The sequence below is a fragment of the Balaenoptera borealis genome (genome assembly GCF_965194805.1).
Source record: "Balaenoptera borealis genome assembly, chromosome: 9".
Classification (NCBI taxonomy): Eukaryota; Metazoa; Chordata; class Mammalia; order Artiodactyla; family Balaenopteridae; genus Balaenoptera; species Balaenoptera borealis.
The window spans coordinates 43,667,957-43,687,877 of NC_138873.1; the positions used below are offsets into that span (position 1 = coordinate 43,667,957).

A 19,921-nucleotide genomic window follows, 5' to 3' on the forward strand; every position below is an offset into this window, starting at 1 on the left:
CTTTGCTAAAGAGTTGGAGCGTGACTGGCTATATAAACCCCAAATACTGCATAGCCATGAGAATTAAGACATACTGTTCATATTAGTACATGAGACTTTATAAGGAACAAAATCAAGTTGTTTCTGGGCTTTAGGTTATTAATCTCATGATCAAATAGTCTGTTTAGCTTATGACTTCATTTTCCCATTTCTGAATTTCATATCCAAGCTCACTAGTGATTTCTATATTGGAAGCAATTTCTTGGATGGAGGAAAATAGTTTTTCCCATTATCAAAAAAGAAAAATCCAAAATAATAAATACAGAAACACAAGGAAGAGATACACCTTGAAAAATCTTGCCTAGGGAAATACCTACATTTTTACCTTGTGTGTAATGAATGCAAATGTATACAGAGTTAGGTTGGAATATGAATGTATTTTTTGTATAGTCTGTTATATAATGTTAATTAAACGCAGTCAATGGTTGTTTCAGTCTCTTAAAAAAATAAGAAAGAAAAATGCAAACATAATTCATCTCTAATACAGCAGTCCTTGATTAATTGACTAATTCACGGGCTTATTTAATACTATGTAGAACCTCTCCATTGTTCTTAACTACTCCTTTTGGCTACACCCCGACTCCCACCTTTATCACTTTTGCAGAGTCCTTAAGCATTACATCTTAGACAGGCATACTTCGTTTTACTGCACTCTGCATATATTGCAGTTTTTTGCAAATTGAAGATGTGTGGCAACCTTGTGCTGTCTGATGATGGTTAGCATTTTTTAGGAATAAAGTATTTTAAATTAAGGTATGCACATTATTTTTTTTAAACATAGCGCTATTGCACACTTAATAGACTACTGTAGTGCAAACATAACTTTTATATGCACTGGGAAACCAAAAAATTTGTGTGATTCCATTTGTTTCGGTGGTCTGGAACTGAACTTGCGATATCTCCAAGGTATGCCTGTTAATTTGCACTGGCAATTTGTCTAGTTTCATGACTGATTTAACAACTTTAAAACAGTTGGCTCCTTACTTTACAGTTAGAAAACACTGAGGAGGCAACACTACTCCAGGAAGCTTTAAAAAAAAGGTGTGGTAGTTATACTGAACACAAGATTGATAGGGGTGTTCACTCCTTCCTTCTTCATTTCAGGGCAGACAGCTTGATGTGAGCACACCATACAATCTGAGTGAACCGGTGAGTAATCGCTTCCACCGCCTGGGACTTTATAGTGTTTGCATTGATAAAAAAGGGACAATGGTCAGGTTTGATTACCATAGAATAATTCCTAAGTAAAAGCTCATTTATTTGTGCCTGATGGAGGAAGCTGGATGGAAAACAGCGAGAAGTCTGAATCACAGAGTATTCAAACATGAGTTCAGGAACAGTGTGTTGACGTGGAAAGAGCACAGGACTAAGCCATGACCATGATTTTGATTCTACATTGCTGTGTGGCTTTGGGCAAATTCCTTAAAATTTCTGAGATGTAGTTAAAACTACTAAAGTATGTGTATTCTGAGAGGGTTGGATTAGATAGCCTCCGCTGGTGCTTCTAATAATTACATTTATGGTCTTATCACTATTCTGCACCTGTATCCATTTACTCAAAAAGTGTTTAGGGGCTCCAAGTGTAAGTCTAAACCAGACACTGTGCTGGGTAGTAGAGACTTAAGAATGAGTAAAATAGGGTCTCTGTTTTAAAGGACTCTCAACCTTGTAGGAGAGACCGACGCATGCATAAAACCACGGCCAGACAGCCATTCGAGAGTCAGATCAGCAGTGTGTGGGAGGAGCAAAGAGAATACACAAGAGGAAAAGCACTTGCTTGCCTGCATGGCTAAAACTAGAAAGATGGACTAGAGGGGAAAGGTACACCGGTCAGAGGGAGCCCTTTGTGCCAAGACACAGAGGTTTCAGAGAGCTTGACTGGTGCAGGAGAAGAGGAGGATTTCAGCTTGCTTGGAGGACAGGGCATGTGTGCAGAGATGGCAGGTAGAAGAGGTTGGCAAGCTAGGCAGGCCCACGTGGTGGAGAGCTGTGAGTACCATGTTGGTAATTTGGTTTCAGTGACACACAAAGTTTTAGGTAAGAGAAGGGTATAATTAGGTTTTGTTTTAAAAAGATCACTCCCAGTGTGGAAACAAGAGAGGTCCCTCATGAGGCTGTTGGCAAGCGGTGGCAGGCACAGAAAAGCAAGGGCAGTGAGTGAGCGAGGAACCCAGATAGAGTCCAGGTAACGAAGGAGTGAGTCAATAGGACTTGATGATGGATTGTCCATGGGGCAAGGGGATGGCAGAAAGAGAAGCCACCCTGGTTCCTGGCTCGGGCAGCTCAGAAGATTGAAGCATATTAATGGGAAACACAGGAGAAAGAGCAAATTAGAGGGTAGAAAGTGAGGAATCTGATGTTTCATTTGCTGAATTTGAGGTACTTGTAGGGACTTAAATGGAGATATCTAATGAGCAATTGGAAATCTGTGTCTGGAGCTCCGGAAAGAGTCTCAGCTGAGGTTCACATTTGGAGGTTATTGACACCTCGGAAGGTTGAAGCTGAGGTGGGGGATGAGTTCACTTGGAGAACTTGAAGAGTGAGAAGAGAAAAAGTTGAGGATAGGACACAAACACAGAAGGAGTAAGGAGAGGAAAAAAGAGATGGCAAAGCAGAAGGAACTGAGAAAAAGGTGGGCTCTAGGTGTCCTCATGGCCTGTGGATGGAAAGGTCAACACAATCGCAGGCACAGACAAACCAGGTAAGGGAAGGAGGAGCTGGCTGAATCTGTTCAGTAGGAGGCCAGGGCAGCTCTGCAAGCAGGTTTTCAGCGCAGCTAAGGGGTGAAAGCCAGCTAGTGGGCAGCTGACTTCCCAAACTGTCCACCTACTTAGGTTTTGATGGGCTGCCTTCTGTTTCAGTCCCCAGCTTTGTTTTTTGCTTTTTGTGTGAGGACACCCCATTGACCTATATAATATGCTTGATGCTACACTGTCCTGGACTTAACCTGCTGCCAAGCACCCAATGGACAGTGCGTTCCCTGAAGGTCAGGTGCTCTCTGGGATCTAGGTCTGCTCACCCCAGGCTGGACTACACTCAGCAACCCTGAGCCACACCAAGCCCTGCCTGCCTGTAAATATGACAGCTCTGCTTAGAATTCCAAAGGTCCTGATCCTTGTGAGGCCACAGATTCCTTGGTAGATTTCTATTTCAGAAAAATTTCATGTCACTATTTGCACTTTCGGGTGACAAGAAAAAATCATCCTTCTTCAGTCATCATTGTCTCTTATTGTCTCTTGTAGTGCATCCAAGGATGTCATTTTTGGAACTCTGCAGATCAGGAAAACTGTACTTTAAAGTGTGTAAGTATTAATTATGTTTCTGTTTTGATACTAATGTTTCCCTTAAGAGAAACGTTCTCCAAGAGGATTCCCATTTCAGCTTCCATTGGCTTTCGATTAGTTTGTTTGACTCTAAAGCAAAAGTATGAGTAATACATAGTAATAGAAAAAATGAGATCAACATTATTAATGCAACTGGAGATGGAGGGAAGTTAATGCAAACCATGGAACCCAGAGATGACCAGTTGCTCCAAATTATAAAGACCTTTTAGTAGAATGTTAGGTATTTGTTAAATTTCCTAGCTCTGCACTTCTCAAATTTTAATATGCAAATATCAGGGATTTTGCTAAAATGCAGATTCTGAGTCAGTAGGTTTTGGGCAGTACCTGAAATTTTGCACTTGTAACAAGCTCCCAGGTGATGCAATGCTTGTTGTTTCCAGACCACACTTTGGATAACAGGGTCCTAGGTCATGTTCAGTTTCTCTTCAGGGAACATGGTAGCAATCTAATCCAGAGGGCACAAACACCTGGGTTTACTCCACTTTGTATAGGAAATACATCCCCAATACTTTATTTTCCATTTTTCATTTATCCTGGCTTTGCCAATTAGTGTGTGACTTTGTTAAGGTACTTCACCCTTGGTACTTTGCTTTCCTTATCGATAAATGAGGATAATAATCGAATCTCCCTGCTAGGGATAGTGCCTGTTACACTATAATTACTCCAATCTCATGGCTAAGAATTTTGTAACTTAAAAATGGGTCGCAGACTTCCCTGGTGGCGCAAGTGATTAAGAATCCGCCTGCCAATGCAGGGGACACGGGTTCGAGCCCTGGTCCGGGAAGATTCCACGTGCCGCGAAGCAACTAAGCCTGTGTGCCAAAACTACCGAGCCTGAGCTCTAGAGCCCGCAAGCCACAACTACTGAGCCCACGCGCCACAACTACTGAAGCCTGTGTGCCTAGAGCCTGTGCTGTGCAAGAAGAGAAGCCACTGCAATGAGAAGCCCGCGCACCACAACAAAGAGCAGCCCTCGCTCGCTCGCCGCAACTAGAGAAAGCCGGCGCGCAGCAACGAAGACCCAATGCAGCCAAAAATAAATAAATAAATAAATAGATTTATTTAAAAAAAAGAAAAAACGGGTCGCTTTGTTCAGGTTGTTCAAGTCAGAGATTAAATCAGTTAGGATCATGATAACTTTAGGTAATATCATTTTCTATTAATGACTCAAATTATAGCATTGAGATTTAAATCCGTCATTAACATCTCCTTATGTACAGTCCTCATAGCTTTTCTTATATAGTGTGTCTTCACAGATCTCCGCTATGGGAGTCACTTAACGCCCACTCTCATGCTTGTGACTGTGTGCTTCATAGAATGGAATTTACCAAAAGATGGAGCAGGTGCTGTCTGCACTTGGGAATTATTACACACTCTAAAAACACTTTTCCTTCTCCTTGGTAGCACTCTGTCCAAATGTCAATTTAAATCATTATTTGTCTAGTTACATGTTTAGTATCTTTTGCCAACATGTAAGCCCATCAAGGCAGGATCCTCTCTGTCTTGTTCACACTGTGTCTCTTGCACTGAACACAGTGACAGCTTGTAGCAGGTGCTCAGATCGCACTTGCCGAGTGAGTGAATGGGAAGTACCATTTGTTGCCAGTAACAGTCCAGGAAGCAGAGTGGACGCTGGATTGGCCAGTCTGGGCAGAGGAACCCGCCGGCCTTTCCTAGCCAGAGCTGTTGGTGGTTTTCATTTCAGGTTCTGTCTCCCCGGGCACCTGCCAACACCCCTTCATTCTCTAACCTGGTCCGTGACAGATTACCTCTTAACTGACTGGGATTTTTTAGTAGACATCATGCATCCCTGTTTCTCCAATGATGCAAACAGCATAATTTTTATAGCTGTTTGTACAGCAGCCTTCCTGGATGGAAGGCCCATCTATGGGCTCCCTTGCTTCTGATATTTTTTTATTGATTATTTTGTCAGTGGTGGAGCAAGAAATTAATTTGGAAGAAATGCCTAGCTAAGTGTCATTAAAATTATTTACAACTTTAGAGATTTTCAATAATTTTACTTTCCTTTTCTTTCTATGCAGAATGATACCTATGCTGCTGTTTGTGAGGTGAGTGTCAGTCACTTACAAAAAACATGTCATTAAACCCCATGTCCTTCTCTCTTGTCCTTAAAAAGCTGTTAAAATAAGAATGAAGAAAACTGAGTCCTTAATGCACAGAAATGTTCTTCCTGGGAGTGCTCTACTCTGGCTATAAAAATGACTGTATAATTCCATTTTGACATAAGTATTTGCTGTGCTTTATATATCTATGTGCATACATAAAATGCATAGATGTGTGTATGCACACACACACATTCATATATATACATGTATATTACTCTAATCTGGTTTGAAAGTTTCTGATTCCTGAAGCCTGGGTGGGAGAGGGTGGCAGGAAGAGAGGAAAAGGCACATGGAGGACTACCCTCATCTCTGCTGATTTCATTTCTTCCCCATAAAGCCTATGCGCTATCATTAATACAATGCATTAGAAGACATCCCTTTACACAGGGAGGTCAGCTCCGTGCTTTGTGACAACCTAGAGGGCTGGGATAGGGAGGGTGGGAGGGAGACGCAAGAGGGAGGAGATATGGGGATATATGTATATGTATAGCTGATTCACTTTGTTATAAAACAGAAACTAACACACCATTGTAAAGCAATTATACTCCAATAAAGATGTTAAAAAAAAAAAAGAAGAGATCCCTTTAGTTACAATTTTCTTCCTTATTCAGCGAACTCTTTCAACAACAATTTGAAACACAGCTTTTTAAAATTTTAATTTTAATTAATTTACTTCCTGCTATGACAATAAGGGACCTTGTGCAGACTCTGGTGCCCAGGTCTCTTCTTATCAACGCCTCCCCGCCATCCCTGCCCCCAGTCTCCCTCCCCAAAGGAGCTCCCTCTCCTGTGCTTGACTTTCTTCTTCCTTCAGAAAGACCTTGGGATTTTGATCTTTTCCTACTCAATCTTCTTCAACTAAACTTCCCTGTCCTGGATTCCATACCCTTCAGAATTCATTTTAGTTTATTTGACATTAAGTATTTATGATGAAACTGCATTATTTCTCACTTTAACATCTATGCTGTATTCTATTTAAAATGTCCTTGAAACCAGAGAACAGAACTATCCTATCTTGCCTGAGGACGAAACAGAGATTGTCATTCATTAGTAAAACAGAAAAATTTCCTTTGAGTGGAAAATAAAGTAAAAACAAAAAATAAATTGGAATGTTTTCTCAATAGTCTGTGGCAACCCTGTACCTGAGTGATTTTTCCTTGGGAGTGGATGGTGATTGAGTTGGCTAAGAAGAGATAAAACAGAGAAGAAAATTTGCCCCATATGTAAATAGATAAAGTTCTTTCCTGATTGAGATTTAAAAAAAAAAAAAAAGACTGCCTGAGAACTCTCTTATGTGACCAAAATAAAAGCAGCCAAAAAAACAGTCCCTGGAGGATTGTGTTTAGAAGCCAGAGAGAGTTAAAGTATCTCAAGCGTTGAAGCAGCCCAGGACTGGGTTTCTAATGTGGTAGTTCCCTGTTCATCAGTACGCTGCCCAGTTGTCTGTGCTTATGAAATGTACATCTTTTCTCTCTATTGTAACATATAATTATTCTATTCTTTTCTATCATATTTTGCTATTTTATACGTTAAATAATGTAGAACTGAACAGTAATACATGCTCAATAGAGGTGGAGGTAGAGATAAACATAGAGATAATTAATTAATTAATTAATTAGGTTGCATCGGGTCTTAGTTGCAACATGTGGGATCTAGTTCCTTTGACCAGGGATCGAATGCGGTCCCCCTGCATTGGGATCACATAGTCTTAGCCACTGGACCACCAGGGAATCCCGAGAGAGATATTTTAAACTCAGCTGCTCACACTTTTAGGAAATCAAACTCCTCAACCATCAGTGTTTCAACATAGGAAGCTTGGAATCTGCCCACATGTTCCTTGGAGGGAATAGTTTTATAAGCGGTAGCTTAGCAAAATATAACTTGGAAAATGACGTTAGCAAGTAAGGTGGCTTATCCCCGAAGAACACAACTTAGATTATCCTAATCTAAAAGGTTCTAAAAACCTTTTTATGGCTTCTCATTGCCATTTGAGAAAAAATACAGACTGCCAGTGTTTGCTGGCGCCCCTGCCTCATCTTGCCCCCTCTTCCTTGTTCTCTGTACTGGCCACACTGGCCTTTCCCTCTTCTCTGAGTATACGTGGCACACTCCTGCCTCAAGGTGTTTGCCCTCGCCCAGATTTTTGCAAGGCCAGCTCCTTCTAATCCCTCAGGTCTTGCCTTGAGGGTCACCTCTGCACGGTTCTTCCTGACTGCCCTCACTACAGTTAGTCCCCTTCCTGTCTGGTCATGCCGTCTGCCTTTGACTTGTCTTATTTTCCTCATAGCGCTTTTCATATCTGAGCATATTTTATTTTTTAAGTTTGTTACTCCATTATTGTCTCTTCCCTTCTAAGAGAATGTGAATTCCATGAAGTCAGGGAACTTGCCTGTCTTATTCATTGCCATATCCTTAAAACCTAAAACAGTGTTTGGTATATAAAAGGTATCAATAAATATTTTTTGATGAGTGAATGAATGATTTTTTAGGAGATGAAGCCACAATTGGTGTGGAGACCCTGCAGTAGAGGCATCCCAGGAGGATGGTGGGGCATGTCCTCCTTGCGCTACAGGAATAAGGAAAGGCACCGACAGCAGGTGTGCCAGTCTGGGAAACACAAGCATGGAGCCAGAGGGATGATGATTAAAATGGTCTTACTGCTATGAGAACAGAGACAGCAAACTGGTGCAGCCCCTGGGAAGTATGAACTTGGCTTCTGCAGTGGGAATGGCAGCTCAGTAGCCTGGAATATGCTGTATAAATGCCCCATCCAGGGGCTGTGAGCTCAGATTCTGTGAATTTCTTAAATCCGAATTCCTTTAGATTCTCTCCAGGCAACTTGAGCTTGAGAAACAGTGGATAATTTCATTTGAAGTCTAATGTTAGATTAGAGAGAGAGAGAGGAAGGCACAGAGAGAGAGAGAGAGAGAGAGAAGGAAATCCTAATTAATAGCTTTGCCTCCACTTGAGAAAACATTTAAACTCCTTGGAGTACAAACTTCTAGTTATAAGATTAACAGGTTCTGGGGATCTAATGTACAGCATGGTGATTACAGCTAATAACACTGTATTATGTACTTGAATGCTGCTAAAGAGCTGACCTTAAATGTTCTCATCACAAAAAAGAAATGGTAATTATATGATGGGTTGAAGGTGTTAGCTAATGCTTTGGTGGTAATCATTTATCTCAATAAAGCTGGAAAAAAATACAAGCTTCACCAAAGTAAACAAAATGAAACATTTAAACTCTTAGATAGGTCAGGACTAGCTACATTTCCAAATAAACATTATTCCATCTCCTTTCTTCTTCCTCAGTTTTCTTTCTTGAAAAGAAAATCCTATGTTAATGATAATTTTGCTCCCACTTGGTATATTTATTCTCTGCAGTTAATGAATGTGTTGAATGTATTTTACTGAAACCTGCAAAGAAGATGTGAAAAGTATACTAAACCCTTAAGTTAAATAATCCTGAGCCCAAACTGAAGTATTTAAATTAATCCTTAACTAAGCAAACCTAGGCTTATCAGGCTCCACTTCCTTTGAGTGCACAGATCAAACATGGGACAGCTAAGTATTTGCAAATTACAGCCCTTCTCTACCTGGATGTTCAGAGTAAATGCATTGTGTCATGGTTTCCACTATTATCATGAGAAACAATAGCATGTTGTCCTAGGTATTGTAGACTGAATGAGAGCAGGAAGATTGATCATGATTGTGTTGTAGTTTTATGATGTGTGCCTTTTCTCCAAGTTTCCCTCCCCATTAACTATTGTTAATGCACCTGTTAAAAGTTGCAGGAAATTTATCTCTCAGTCTTCAAAATGTTTTCTATGTTTTCTGTTAATGAGATAAACATGTTAATCATCATTAGGTTTTTGTAGACCTTAAAATTTAACGTTGGCATTAAGACAACCATTGAAATGTTCAGTTACTATAAAGTTTGTAGTCCATTTTTAATTTTTCAAGGAAGACATGGATATACAAAATAAATAGGCATAATTTTAGGCTAGAGCTTTAGGTTATTAACTCACTAAATCTTTGACTAAGATGGCAAACATATAATTGCATTGTTGAGCTCAGTATTTTGTCACATTGTGGGGTGTCACCCATTAGAGGGTCATGAAATCAATTTACTGAATAAAGAGTCACAATAAAATGACATAGAATAGAACATATAAGATTGCATCACAGGTCAGTATTCCTTTTTGGGATGAAAATATTCTAAAATTAGATTGTAATGATGATTGTACAACTCTTTGAATATACTAAAAACCACTGAACTATGTGCTTTAAATGGGCAAATTTTATGGTTATGTAAAATATATTTCAATAAAACTATTAAAACAGGGAAAAAAATACCATTTCAAGAATCTTTTTTTCCCAACATGTATGTGTGTACTAAGTTGTTTTGTTAAATGTATTTTGGAATGTGGGACATGGTCAAAAAAGATCGAGAAGTGTTGTTCTAATCCCACTAGCAAATGGGAACTTAAGTATTACAGCTGAAATACTTGATATACAGGTATGCTTATGTATCAGGCATTAATATTTCAAAATTTACTTGAAGCTTAGCAGCAAAAGCAGTACAAAGGCTGTTCTGACTGGCATGCTACCTGTCTTCCATAGCGAGAATCCTGTGAGGTCGGCTGCAGCAGCGGGGAAGGTGCATACGAAGAGGAAGTGCTAGGTAAGCAGACGCAACCAACTGTTATTGAAAGTAATTTACACTACTCCAGGGACCTGTGCTAATGTAGGGGTAATGAGCCACCTCTTAAAATAGCTAGACTTCTATGTCTCAGTATGATCAATATATATATATATATTATTGAATATATATATTTTTCGATAACTTCAAATGTGGAAGCCATTTTGACAAAGACTCAGCAAAACTCGTCTTTCAGAGCAAAATAGAGGAAACAGCACATGACATGTTTAGAACTTGAGATTTTTGCCCTCAGTTCAGTGGATGCAATTACTTCTGTCTTAACGAGAAAGACCAATGTGAATCCTGAGCAACTTGATGTCAGGAAATGCCACTGTTTTAATGAACTGAAGGTGTAGAAGTATTTTATTTAATGCACATTTCATTACTCAGCTAACAGTTATTCAGTCGAGTACCTACTATAGTTATGACTCCCTACAAGACATTGGGAAATTTGCACAATGTATAAAAGTTATGCTTCTCAGTGTTAAATTTTGAGTAAGTAGGGAACTTGGGTTTCCAGCTCCCTCTGACTTATTTCAGAGCAGGTTGGGTGTCTCTAAGTGACTTTGCCCAAGTGTGTTAATTCTCTAGTGGTTTCTGAAGGACCAATGCTTTGATAAATTATAGCCTATCTGTTAGCAGCTAACTTTTCCAGAATTCCCCAGTGTTTCCTCCCACTAGGAGATAGACAGTTCCTTCCAGAACAAGAGATGATTGGTTCTTCCATAAGTTGTAGTCCTTGTTTCAGTGGCTTGCTCCTTGCTCTCAGTGGCTGATGGAAATTGTAAGGTGGATCTTGCCTTCCTATCCTGATTTGCTTCGGCCCTTTAATGTCCCACAAAAGACCCTCCCTGACATTTCTGTGGAGGGGTAGTGGTATTACATTTTTTACCTTCTGTGTAGTGGGAGTTAGTTGTGGATAAAATTTGTATTCTGTGGTTTCCAAACTGTGCACTGAGGTTCCCCAGGGCATCACATCTACCTCACAGGGAGGTGTGGGGCATTTTAAATATTGAGGGAAACACAAGGGTAGTCGATGTCTGTTGGACATCACAGGAACTACTAGCCAGAGGTAATTGATGGTATAAACAATGGATTGCACTACATTCCTTTCTATGCTATCATATCTTTACAATCCTGCTTTTTTGGTGGATAAAAAGCAAATACCATGAGGAATACAACGTGGAACAGGAAATAAGGATGGAGGTGTCCAGTCTGATTAGAATATTTGAGAAGTTGTGCAGTGCCCAACAGGCACACAGATCCGAGTAGTATGCAATTATTTTTATTTAGGGATGAAATAAATATATTATTTTGTCTTTCAATTTATGTGTTTTTTCCCCAAACATCTACTAAGTTGATAGGACACGCATACTCAAGTTATAATACTTAATAAATGGAACTGTTTAGGTGATTCTTTTGTTCTAGTGGGTCAGGAAAAAATTACTAAGATATTAAAGATGCCAGAACTGAGAGAGTTTGGGAAACTTTGATTTATATCCTTTTCTTATATTCTAAAATTATACTACCAACTTAATTATACAATTCTGTTAGAGTAGAAGTGTAATCAGTGCTTTATTTTATATTTTTCATTTGCTTATCAATGTCTATGTACCACTAACTGAGATGTACTGAGTTTACATATATGGCATTTGTGCTTACAGACCTTATCTTTAGTTTGTTCTGATGCATCTTTTCACCCATGTACTTAAGACCCTGTTTGTCTTTAACACATCTGGTACTGGTCCATTTATCTGCGGATCTGCTACATTATTCTGTTTTAGATACCCTCCATCCTCCCCTTTTCCACATGGTGGGGATGATAATAGCTAATAATATATTGAAATAAAAATAGCTATTATTTATTAGGCATTTATGAGTCAGGCACAGTTCTAAGTAATTTATAGGTTTTAGCTCTTTTTGTCCTCAGAGGTATAAACACTATTATCCTCCTCATTTTACAGATGAGAAAAATAAGGCACGAGTGTAAATACTTACTTGGGGCTGCATAGCCAGAGAGGGATATAACTTGAATTTTAACCCAGTTATCTCATTCCAGAGCCTATTCTTAGACACTGTGCTATATATTGAAAGTAGTATATAGCTCAGTTTAGCTTCTCTTTCTTTTTTATAATTTTATTTTTATAAATTTATTCATTTATTTATCTATTTTTGGCTGCATTGGGTGTTTGTTGCTGCACGTGGGCTTTCTTTAGTTGCGGCAAGCAGGGGCTACTCTTCCTTGCGGTGCGCATGTTTCTCATTGTGGTCGCTTCTCTTGTTGCAGAGTATGGACTCCAGGTGCATAGGCTTCAGTAGTTGTGGCACGCAGGCTCAGTAGTTGTGGCTCACGGGCTCTAGAGCACAGGCTCAGTAGTTGTGGCGCAAGGGCTTAGTTGCTCCACAGCATGTGGGATCTTCCCGGACCAGGGCTTGAACCTGTGTCCCCTGAATTGGCAGGTGGATTCTTAACCACTGCGCCACCAGGGAAGTCCCTAGCTTCCTCTTTCTCATTTGGTTCACTCTTGTCTTGATATTTTAGAATAAACCTACCTCATCTCTGTTTTTCCATATGCATCACCATGGCTTTGAAACATATGTCTGTATTTAGCTATGAAATTTACATTTACTTGTACTTATATAACTCTGGCCCCTTCTGCCCAGTTCTTAACTTACATCTTTTCTGATGTCTCCTGGTTCTTCTTCCTTGCTCTGCTGACCACTCCATCAGTGGACTCCTCTTCAAGGTATCCCACAGCTATTCCAATCCCTGCTGTTAAGCATCGCACACTATAAAAAGGGAAAAATGGAACTGTGTTTTGCCTGTATAGTTACAGTATCCAAAAATGAACCCTAAATGGAATAAGCAGAGAAGGGTTGTGTTAAGCCACTCTGTAGGCTAAACTTTCAGATGACAGTGGCTTTATTTTTTCTGGGTCACAGAGTACTTTTGTAGTATGGACTTTAATTAGTTCAGATTCAGTATCTATAGTGATTAGAATTGTGTCACCTTTTCTCTTAACTGGAAAGAGGTCATGGGAGTTTGTATTTAATCATTTTAAGCTCCTTAAAAAATTTACCATCTTTTCTGAACCAGAGTAGTGATTCTTTTTCTATAAAAGAAAACTTATCCTCTAAGTTCAGGCAAAGATGCCTGCTTTTGCCACTTCTATATAGTACTGGATATCCTAGCCAGAGCAATCAGGCAAGAAAAAGGCATCCAAATTTGATGGATACAATAAAAGCCATCCAAATTTGAAAGGAGGAAGTAAAAATTCTCTTTGTTTGCAGATATTGTGATCTTATACGCAGAAAACCCTAAAGATACCACAAAATACCATGTTAGAACTAATAAACAAATTTGGCAAAATAGTAGGATACAAAATTAGCACTTGAAAATCAATTGCATTTCTATACACTAATAATGAACCATCTGAAAAGGAAATTAAGAAAACAATTTCATTTACAATAGCATCAAAAAGAATAAAAACACTTAGAAATTAACTTAACCAAGGGGTGAATGACTTGTAAAGTGAAAACTACAAAACATTTCTGAAACAAAGACAAATAAATGGAAAGTCATCCTTATTCATTGGTTGAAAGACTTGGTATATTGTCAAGATGTCAATATTACCAAAACAATCTACAGATTTAATGCAATCCGTATCAAAATTCCAAAGATGTTTTTGCAGATCTTTTGCATGAGATGGAAAGACCCATTCTACAATTTATATGGAATCTCAAAGCACCCCAAATCCTGAAAAGAAGAACAAAGCTGGAGGATTCATACTTCCTGATTTCAAACTTACTACAAACCTACAGTAATCAAAATACTGTGGTACGGCATAAAGACAGACATATAGATCAGTGGACTAGAATAGAGAGTTCAGTATATGAGAGTTCATATTCCGTATGTATATGGTCAAATGATTTTTGACAAGGGTGCCAAGACCATTCAATGGGGGAAAAGACAGTCTTTTCAGAAAATAGTCCTGAGAAAACTGAATATCAACATACAAAATAATTAAGTTGGATCCTTATAAAACATCATACACAAAAATTAACTCAAAATGGGGACTTCCCTGGTGGCGCTGTGGTTAAGAATCCACCTGCCAATGCAGGGGACACGGGTTCAAGCCCTGGTCCAGGAAGATCCCACATGCTGCGGAGCAACCAAGCCCATGCGCCACAACTACTGAGCCTGTGCTCTAGAACCCACGAGCCACAACTACTGAGCCTGCATGCCACAACTACTGAAGCCCCCGCGCCTAGAGCCTGTGCTCCACAACAAGAGAAGCCACCGCAATGAGAAGCCCACGCACCACAACGAAGAGTAGCCCCCGCTCGCTGCAACTAAAGAAAGCCTGCGTGCAGCAACAAAGACCCAATGCAGCCCCCCCAAAAAATAAATAAATAACTCAAAATGGATCCATGATCTAAATGTAAGACCTGAAACTATAAAAATCCTAGAAGAAAACATAGGGCAAAAGCTTCACAACATTGGATTTGGCAATGATTATTTGGATATGACACGAAAGGCATAGGTAACAAAAGAAAAAATAGACAAATTGAACTTCATGAAAATTTAAAAAATTTAAGCACACTATCAACAGAGTAAAAAAGCAACCAATAGAATAGGAGAAAATATTTGCAAATCACATATCTGATAAGGGATTAATATCAAGAATATATAGAAAACTCCTAAAACTCAACAACAAAACCCCCAAACAATCCAATTAAAAAATGGGCAAAGGACTTAGACATTTCTACAGAGAAGATATACAAATGGCCAAAGAGCACATGAAAAGATGCTCAACATTACTAATCATTAGAGAAATGCAAATCAAACCTACAATGAAATACCACTTCTATGAAAAAAAAAAAAAAGCATAAAGTCCCAGAAAAGTAAAAGTGTTGACGAGGATGTGGAGAAATTGGAATGCTGTGCACTGTTGATGGGGATGTAAAATGGTACAACTCCTGTGGAAAAACCCAAAATATTAAAGACAGAATTACTGCATGATCTAGCAATTCCACTTTGGGGTATATACTTGAAAGAATTGAAAGCAGGGTCTCAAAGAGATATTTATACACCCCTATTATACTCAAATATTGAATTCACAATAGCTAAAACATGGAAGCAGCCCAAATGTCCACTGACAGATGAATGGATAAGCAAAATGCAATATACACATACAATGGGATATTATTCAGACTTAAAAAGGAAGGAAATTCTGACATATGCCACAGCATGAATAAATTTTGAGGACATTATGCTAAGTGAAATAAGCCAGTCACAAAAAGACAAATACTGTTTGATTCCACTTATATGAGGTATTTAGAGTACTTAAAATTATAGAGACAGAAAGTAGAATGGTGGTTGCCTAGGGAAGGGGGAGAGAGAGGGGGTAATGGGGAGTTATTATTTAATGGTTAGTTTCAGTTTTGCAAGATGAAAAGAGTTCTAGAGATGGACGGTCGTGATGGTTGCACGAGAATATAAGTGTACTTAATACCACGGAACTGTACACTTAAAAATGGTTAAGATAGTAAATTTTATGCCATGTGTATTTTACCACAATAAAAAATTCTGACGAAAAAGCAAGCTAATGCATTAAATTAGTCACGATTTTGGAAAATAGAAAAAGTAAAGTAAAATAATTTCATCCCAGTGGTACATACCATTCAGAATTCTAACCCCTCACACAGTGCCTGGGAAGTAGCACCAATAACTGTGTGTACCAATTGTAATGTTGCTACTGTTTAAAAGTCATGAAATATTTCACAATAAAAAACAGCAGAATATAGGATCCTTTGGAGTACAGACCACTACTTGCATGTATAAAAATAATGTGTTGACAAAATGGGCAACAACTGTAGACATATAGTGTAAAATTAAAATATATCTTGAGATACATGTCCTGGGGTAGTGGATGGTTCTGTTGCCCCAGACACACCCTTGGTACCCACCCTTCTAGCCTATATAGAAGTGGTATCACAAGAGAAAACTGGACAGTCTCAGAACACTCCATGTTGCTTGCTTGTAAAAAAACTATCGTCAAAGATAACTGCGTTCTATGGGGAAAAAAGCTGCCAGACCGACTGGCTGATTTAAAAAAATAAATCACTTGAATATGTGCATCAGTTATTGTTCAGGTGAATAACTGTGGCAAGAGGGTGCTGAGGGCACTAGATGAAGCAGGGACACTCTCTCCTGCTTTGACAGACAGGGGACATGGTGAATGAAACCTTGTTTTCTCCCCAGAAAATACAGACCTCCCCACTGCACCATTTGCTTCTTCCATTGGAAGCCACAGTGTGACATTACGATGGAAATCGGCCAACATCTCTGGAGTAAAATACATCATTCAGTGGAAATATGCACAACTGCCTGGAAGCTGGACTTACACTGAGGTATGAACTGCTGCCCATGTGCCTAAACAGAGACTTTTTCTTCAAATTATTAAAAGTGCCAAATTACTACATATAATTATAGGTGTAAAGACATTCTAGAGAAGATTCAAACGTAAAATGAGTGGTTGGATTAGATGAACTTTAATCTCTGCTACTCTTTATGCTAAACCTTTTATTTTTAAGGAAAATATATTATTGGATGTATATATTATTCCTTCAGCACCGCATCACATAACCAACTACTTATATCATTGGTCATTATCTGCCCATCCCATTGAAAATGATTCCAACTAGGGTGGAAGGCAGGGAGGTCATCCAGGACGGTCCCTTTTAGGAAATCAAAAGCATGTTCAGAGAAAAATAGTCCCAAGACACCAAGTATATTAACATGGAAAAGTAAAGTAAAGCCTTGAGGTAAATGCCATATAATTGAATCCATAATTTTGCAGTTTTGAAGAAGGAAAGAATTTTGGTGTGAATTATGCTGACTGACGTCGGGATGGCTCAGCTCTGAGCTCCAGGCCTCCATTTCAACTGGTCTGGCAGGCCTTGGGTCACTCCATATCCAGAAGGCCATCCATCATCTACAAACGAATCTGTGCTCTTGAGTTACAATATACAGTGGCTATTCCATAAATGCTGATTTTTGTTCTCTTGTTGATTTAGGCCGTGTCCAAGCTCTCCTATGTGGTAGAGCCCTTGCATCCCTTCACTGAATATATTTTTCGAGTGGTTTGGATCTTCACAGCCCAGCTGCAACTGTATTCCCCTCCAAGTCCCAGTTATAGGACTCATCCTTATGGAGGTATGGCATGCACACGTTGCTTAAGAAATCAGGGATTATTCCAAAGCTTTGGTTAGTTCATTTTATTTTAAACAATGAAATAAATTTATTCCTTCATTAATAGACCCATCCAACAATGGAGTACCTAGCTAGGTGCCAAATAGTGTTCTAGGTGCTCACCATACTTCTGTGATCAAAACAAAAATACCCATTCTGGTGGAGAAGAAATACTCTAAGCAGTAAACCTAATAAATAAGGAAAGTATATTGTAAGTAGGAAGATACGGGGTGCTATGGTAAGAGGAACGTTTTGAGCAGGGTCTGTCCTTTAGAAATGGGGAGTGTATTAAAGAAGGTGGTCAGAATAAGTCTCATTAAGCAGTCAGGAATTATGGAAGGTTTTAAAGAAGAGGAGTAGTTGCTTTGAGTACTCCTTAAAAAGATAATTTTGGCCACTACACATGGAATGGATTGAAGGAATGAGAGAGACTGGCAAGTACAGAGGTAGTGAGACCAGCTGGGAGGTTATTATAATACTTTAACATTTGATTAGAGACGATTTAAAAAAACAGTACATATATTGGGGCATTTTCTGATTTCTTCTTTCAAAGATGTGACTTCCATACCAGGAAAAGGACTCAAGCCTAGAACCTTTTAGGGAGGTGAATGCCTGGGGCAGACACTCAGGGAGAGTTGCCTGGTGCTCTCACCCTCAGAGTTAGCTGAGGGGACTTGGGGGGACTTATTCCAAGCCAGATGTTAGATGTCCCTACCCCTCGTTCTGGAGATTCAGCTGTGTGCAGAGACCCTCACTGTGAACTAGGCCTTGGACAGAAGCATAGCTAGACAGCTGATGAAGCTGGTTGGGGCATTTTCCCTCTTCCCTGATTAGTGCTCTCTTCTTGCTTATCAGATTTTAGGGTATGTGTGGCACCTCTGCTGATTATTCCCTGACCATCCTTAGGACCTCAGGTCAGACACTGGCCTAGGGTCATATTCGAAATGTTCCAGATCCGAGTAGAATACGTGGATCCTTCTTCATTCAAAGCAATGCCTCATGTACTCCAATAGTGTTGGAACATTTTCCAGTGCTGGAGACATACCATGGTCCAGGGCCCAAGGCTAGTCAAATCAAAATAATGAAGAAGGCAAATTTTGCTTTCCATTTCTGGGCCTTTCTCTGGATATGCAAGCCCACGTACCCTCCAGGTGTTCCAGTCCTTGTACTGGGTGTCTTTTCCATGGATAGCATCTCATGCCTCAATTCTATCTCACTTTTTTTAGCCACATCAAAACTTATAGAGTTATCTGTTTCATGTTTCATCACTTCATGACTCTTTTCTTTTTTAGCTATGGGAAATATATGATTTTTAGATGGTATTACTGCCTTTTAATTGGGGCCCTTATGAAGATAATTTCTTAATCAGGTGGAATGGTTACCTTGCCTAACCTGACCAGCCTTTTCAGGGACGATTTTTGTGGGGGAGATTTGGACAATAATCACAGTTCACCATGTGACATCTACGTGCTTGAAGTGGAGCAGATCATGTCTGTCTGGGCATTGACCCTGAAGAGTTAGTTTTTCTGACATCCTGATTCTGATTCACTGGGAGATGATTCCTACTTCCCTGTTCACCAGGGTGACTGAGTGCATGGAGCAGAGGAGTGACGTGATGGTATTTGTGTTTGCTAAAGCTCAGTCTGAGAGTTGGGGAGGAACTGTATCAGAGAAAGTCTGAGAGATGAATTAAAAAGCCTTTTTAAAACGCAGCCAACGTGAGGGCTGAACTGTCTCTTTTCTCCCCACTCTAAAGGGTCAGGGGTGACGCAGAGCACCTGCCAAAATTGTTCCGAGGCAGAGAGACTACTGAAGAGCAAAGTGGCATCAGTCTGTCTTTCTAGGGAAAGAGGAAATAAAAGGGTGTGGTTTCAGGGCGTGGGGGGTATGGAAAGCAGGTGGAGACATGGATGGAAGATAGGCTGTTAGATCTTTTGTTTTCCTTTCTGTTCTTTGTCACTTGGGTAGCTCCTAAAGTCTGTGGGTGAGTGCTTAATTAGCGAATGCATGCTCCTTTCATCCTTCGCAAGGGAAGGGATGTTGCTAAGGCACAGAAAGCCTGGATTCCAGGGGACCTTGGGAGCTGGGGGAGGAAAGTCCAGTCTGGGTCAGCAGAGCTGATGCCAGCAAAAGTGAAGCAGACTGTTCTAATTCAGGCTTATCTTAATCCCTATCTTTAGCTGGAACTAGTCTGGCCACAGCAGTCTAGTGAGGGAATAGGCCCCAGGACTTACTTCTTTTAACTTGTGTTAATCATTGACTCCAGTTTGTTACAGGTTCTCTTCTCCTTCCTAACCTGGTTCCATCCTATGTTTCAACTTATTTAGGTCTCTGGAGATTTTTGATCACTTTTTTTCTAGAACATTTATCCTATTTGCATACTTCCACATTTAATTTTATTGCATAAATTAGAAGTGAGGAAAATAACATTTGAAAGAGTCCCTTAGGAAAG

At 39.6% G+C, this 19,921-nt stretch overlaps 1 protein-coding gene across 1 annotated transcript in view; it reads left to right on the forward strand.

Annotated features, from left to right (window-relative positions):
- Positions 1 to 19,921, forward strand: part of ROS1 (ROS proto-oncogene 1, receptor tyrosine kinase) — a 121,983-nt gene that overhangs the window by 12,355 nt on the left and 89,707 nt on the right. The window contains exons 2-8 of the mRNA XM_082406080.1: positions 1,144 to 1,188; positions 3,282 to 3,341; positions 5,426 to 5,452; positions 10,136 to 10,196; positions 16,480 to 16,628; positions 17,295 to 17,484; positions 18,839 to 18,985. Coding sequence (XP_082262206.1) covers positions 1,144 to 1,188; positions 3,282 to 3,341; positions 5,426 to 5,452; positions 10,136 to 10,196; positions 16,480 to 16,628; positions 17,295 to 17,484; positions 18,839 to 18,985 — 679 coding nt within the window. The remainder of the gene's footprint in view (positions 1 to 1,143; positions 1,189 to 3,281; positions 3,342 to 5,425; positions 5,453 to 10,135; positions 10,197 to 16,479; positions 16,629 to 17,294; positions 17,485 to 18,838; positions 18,986 to 19,921) is intronic.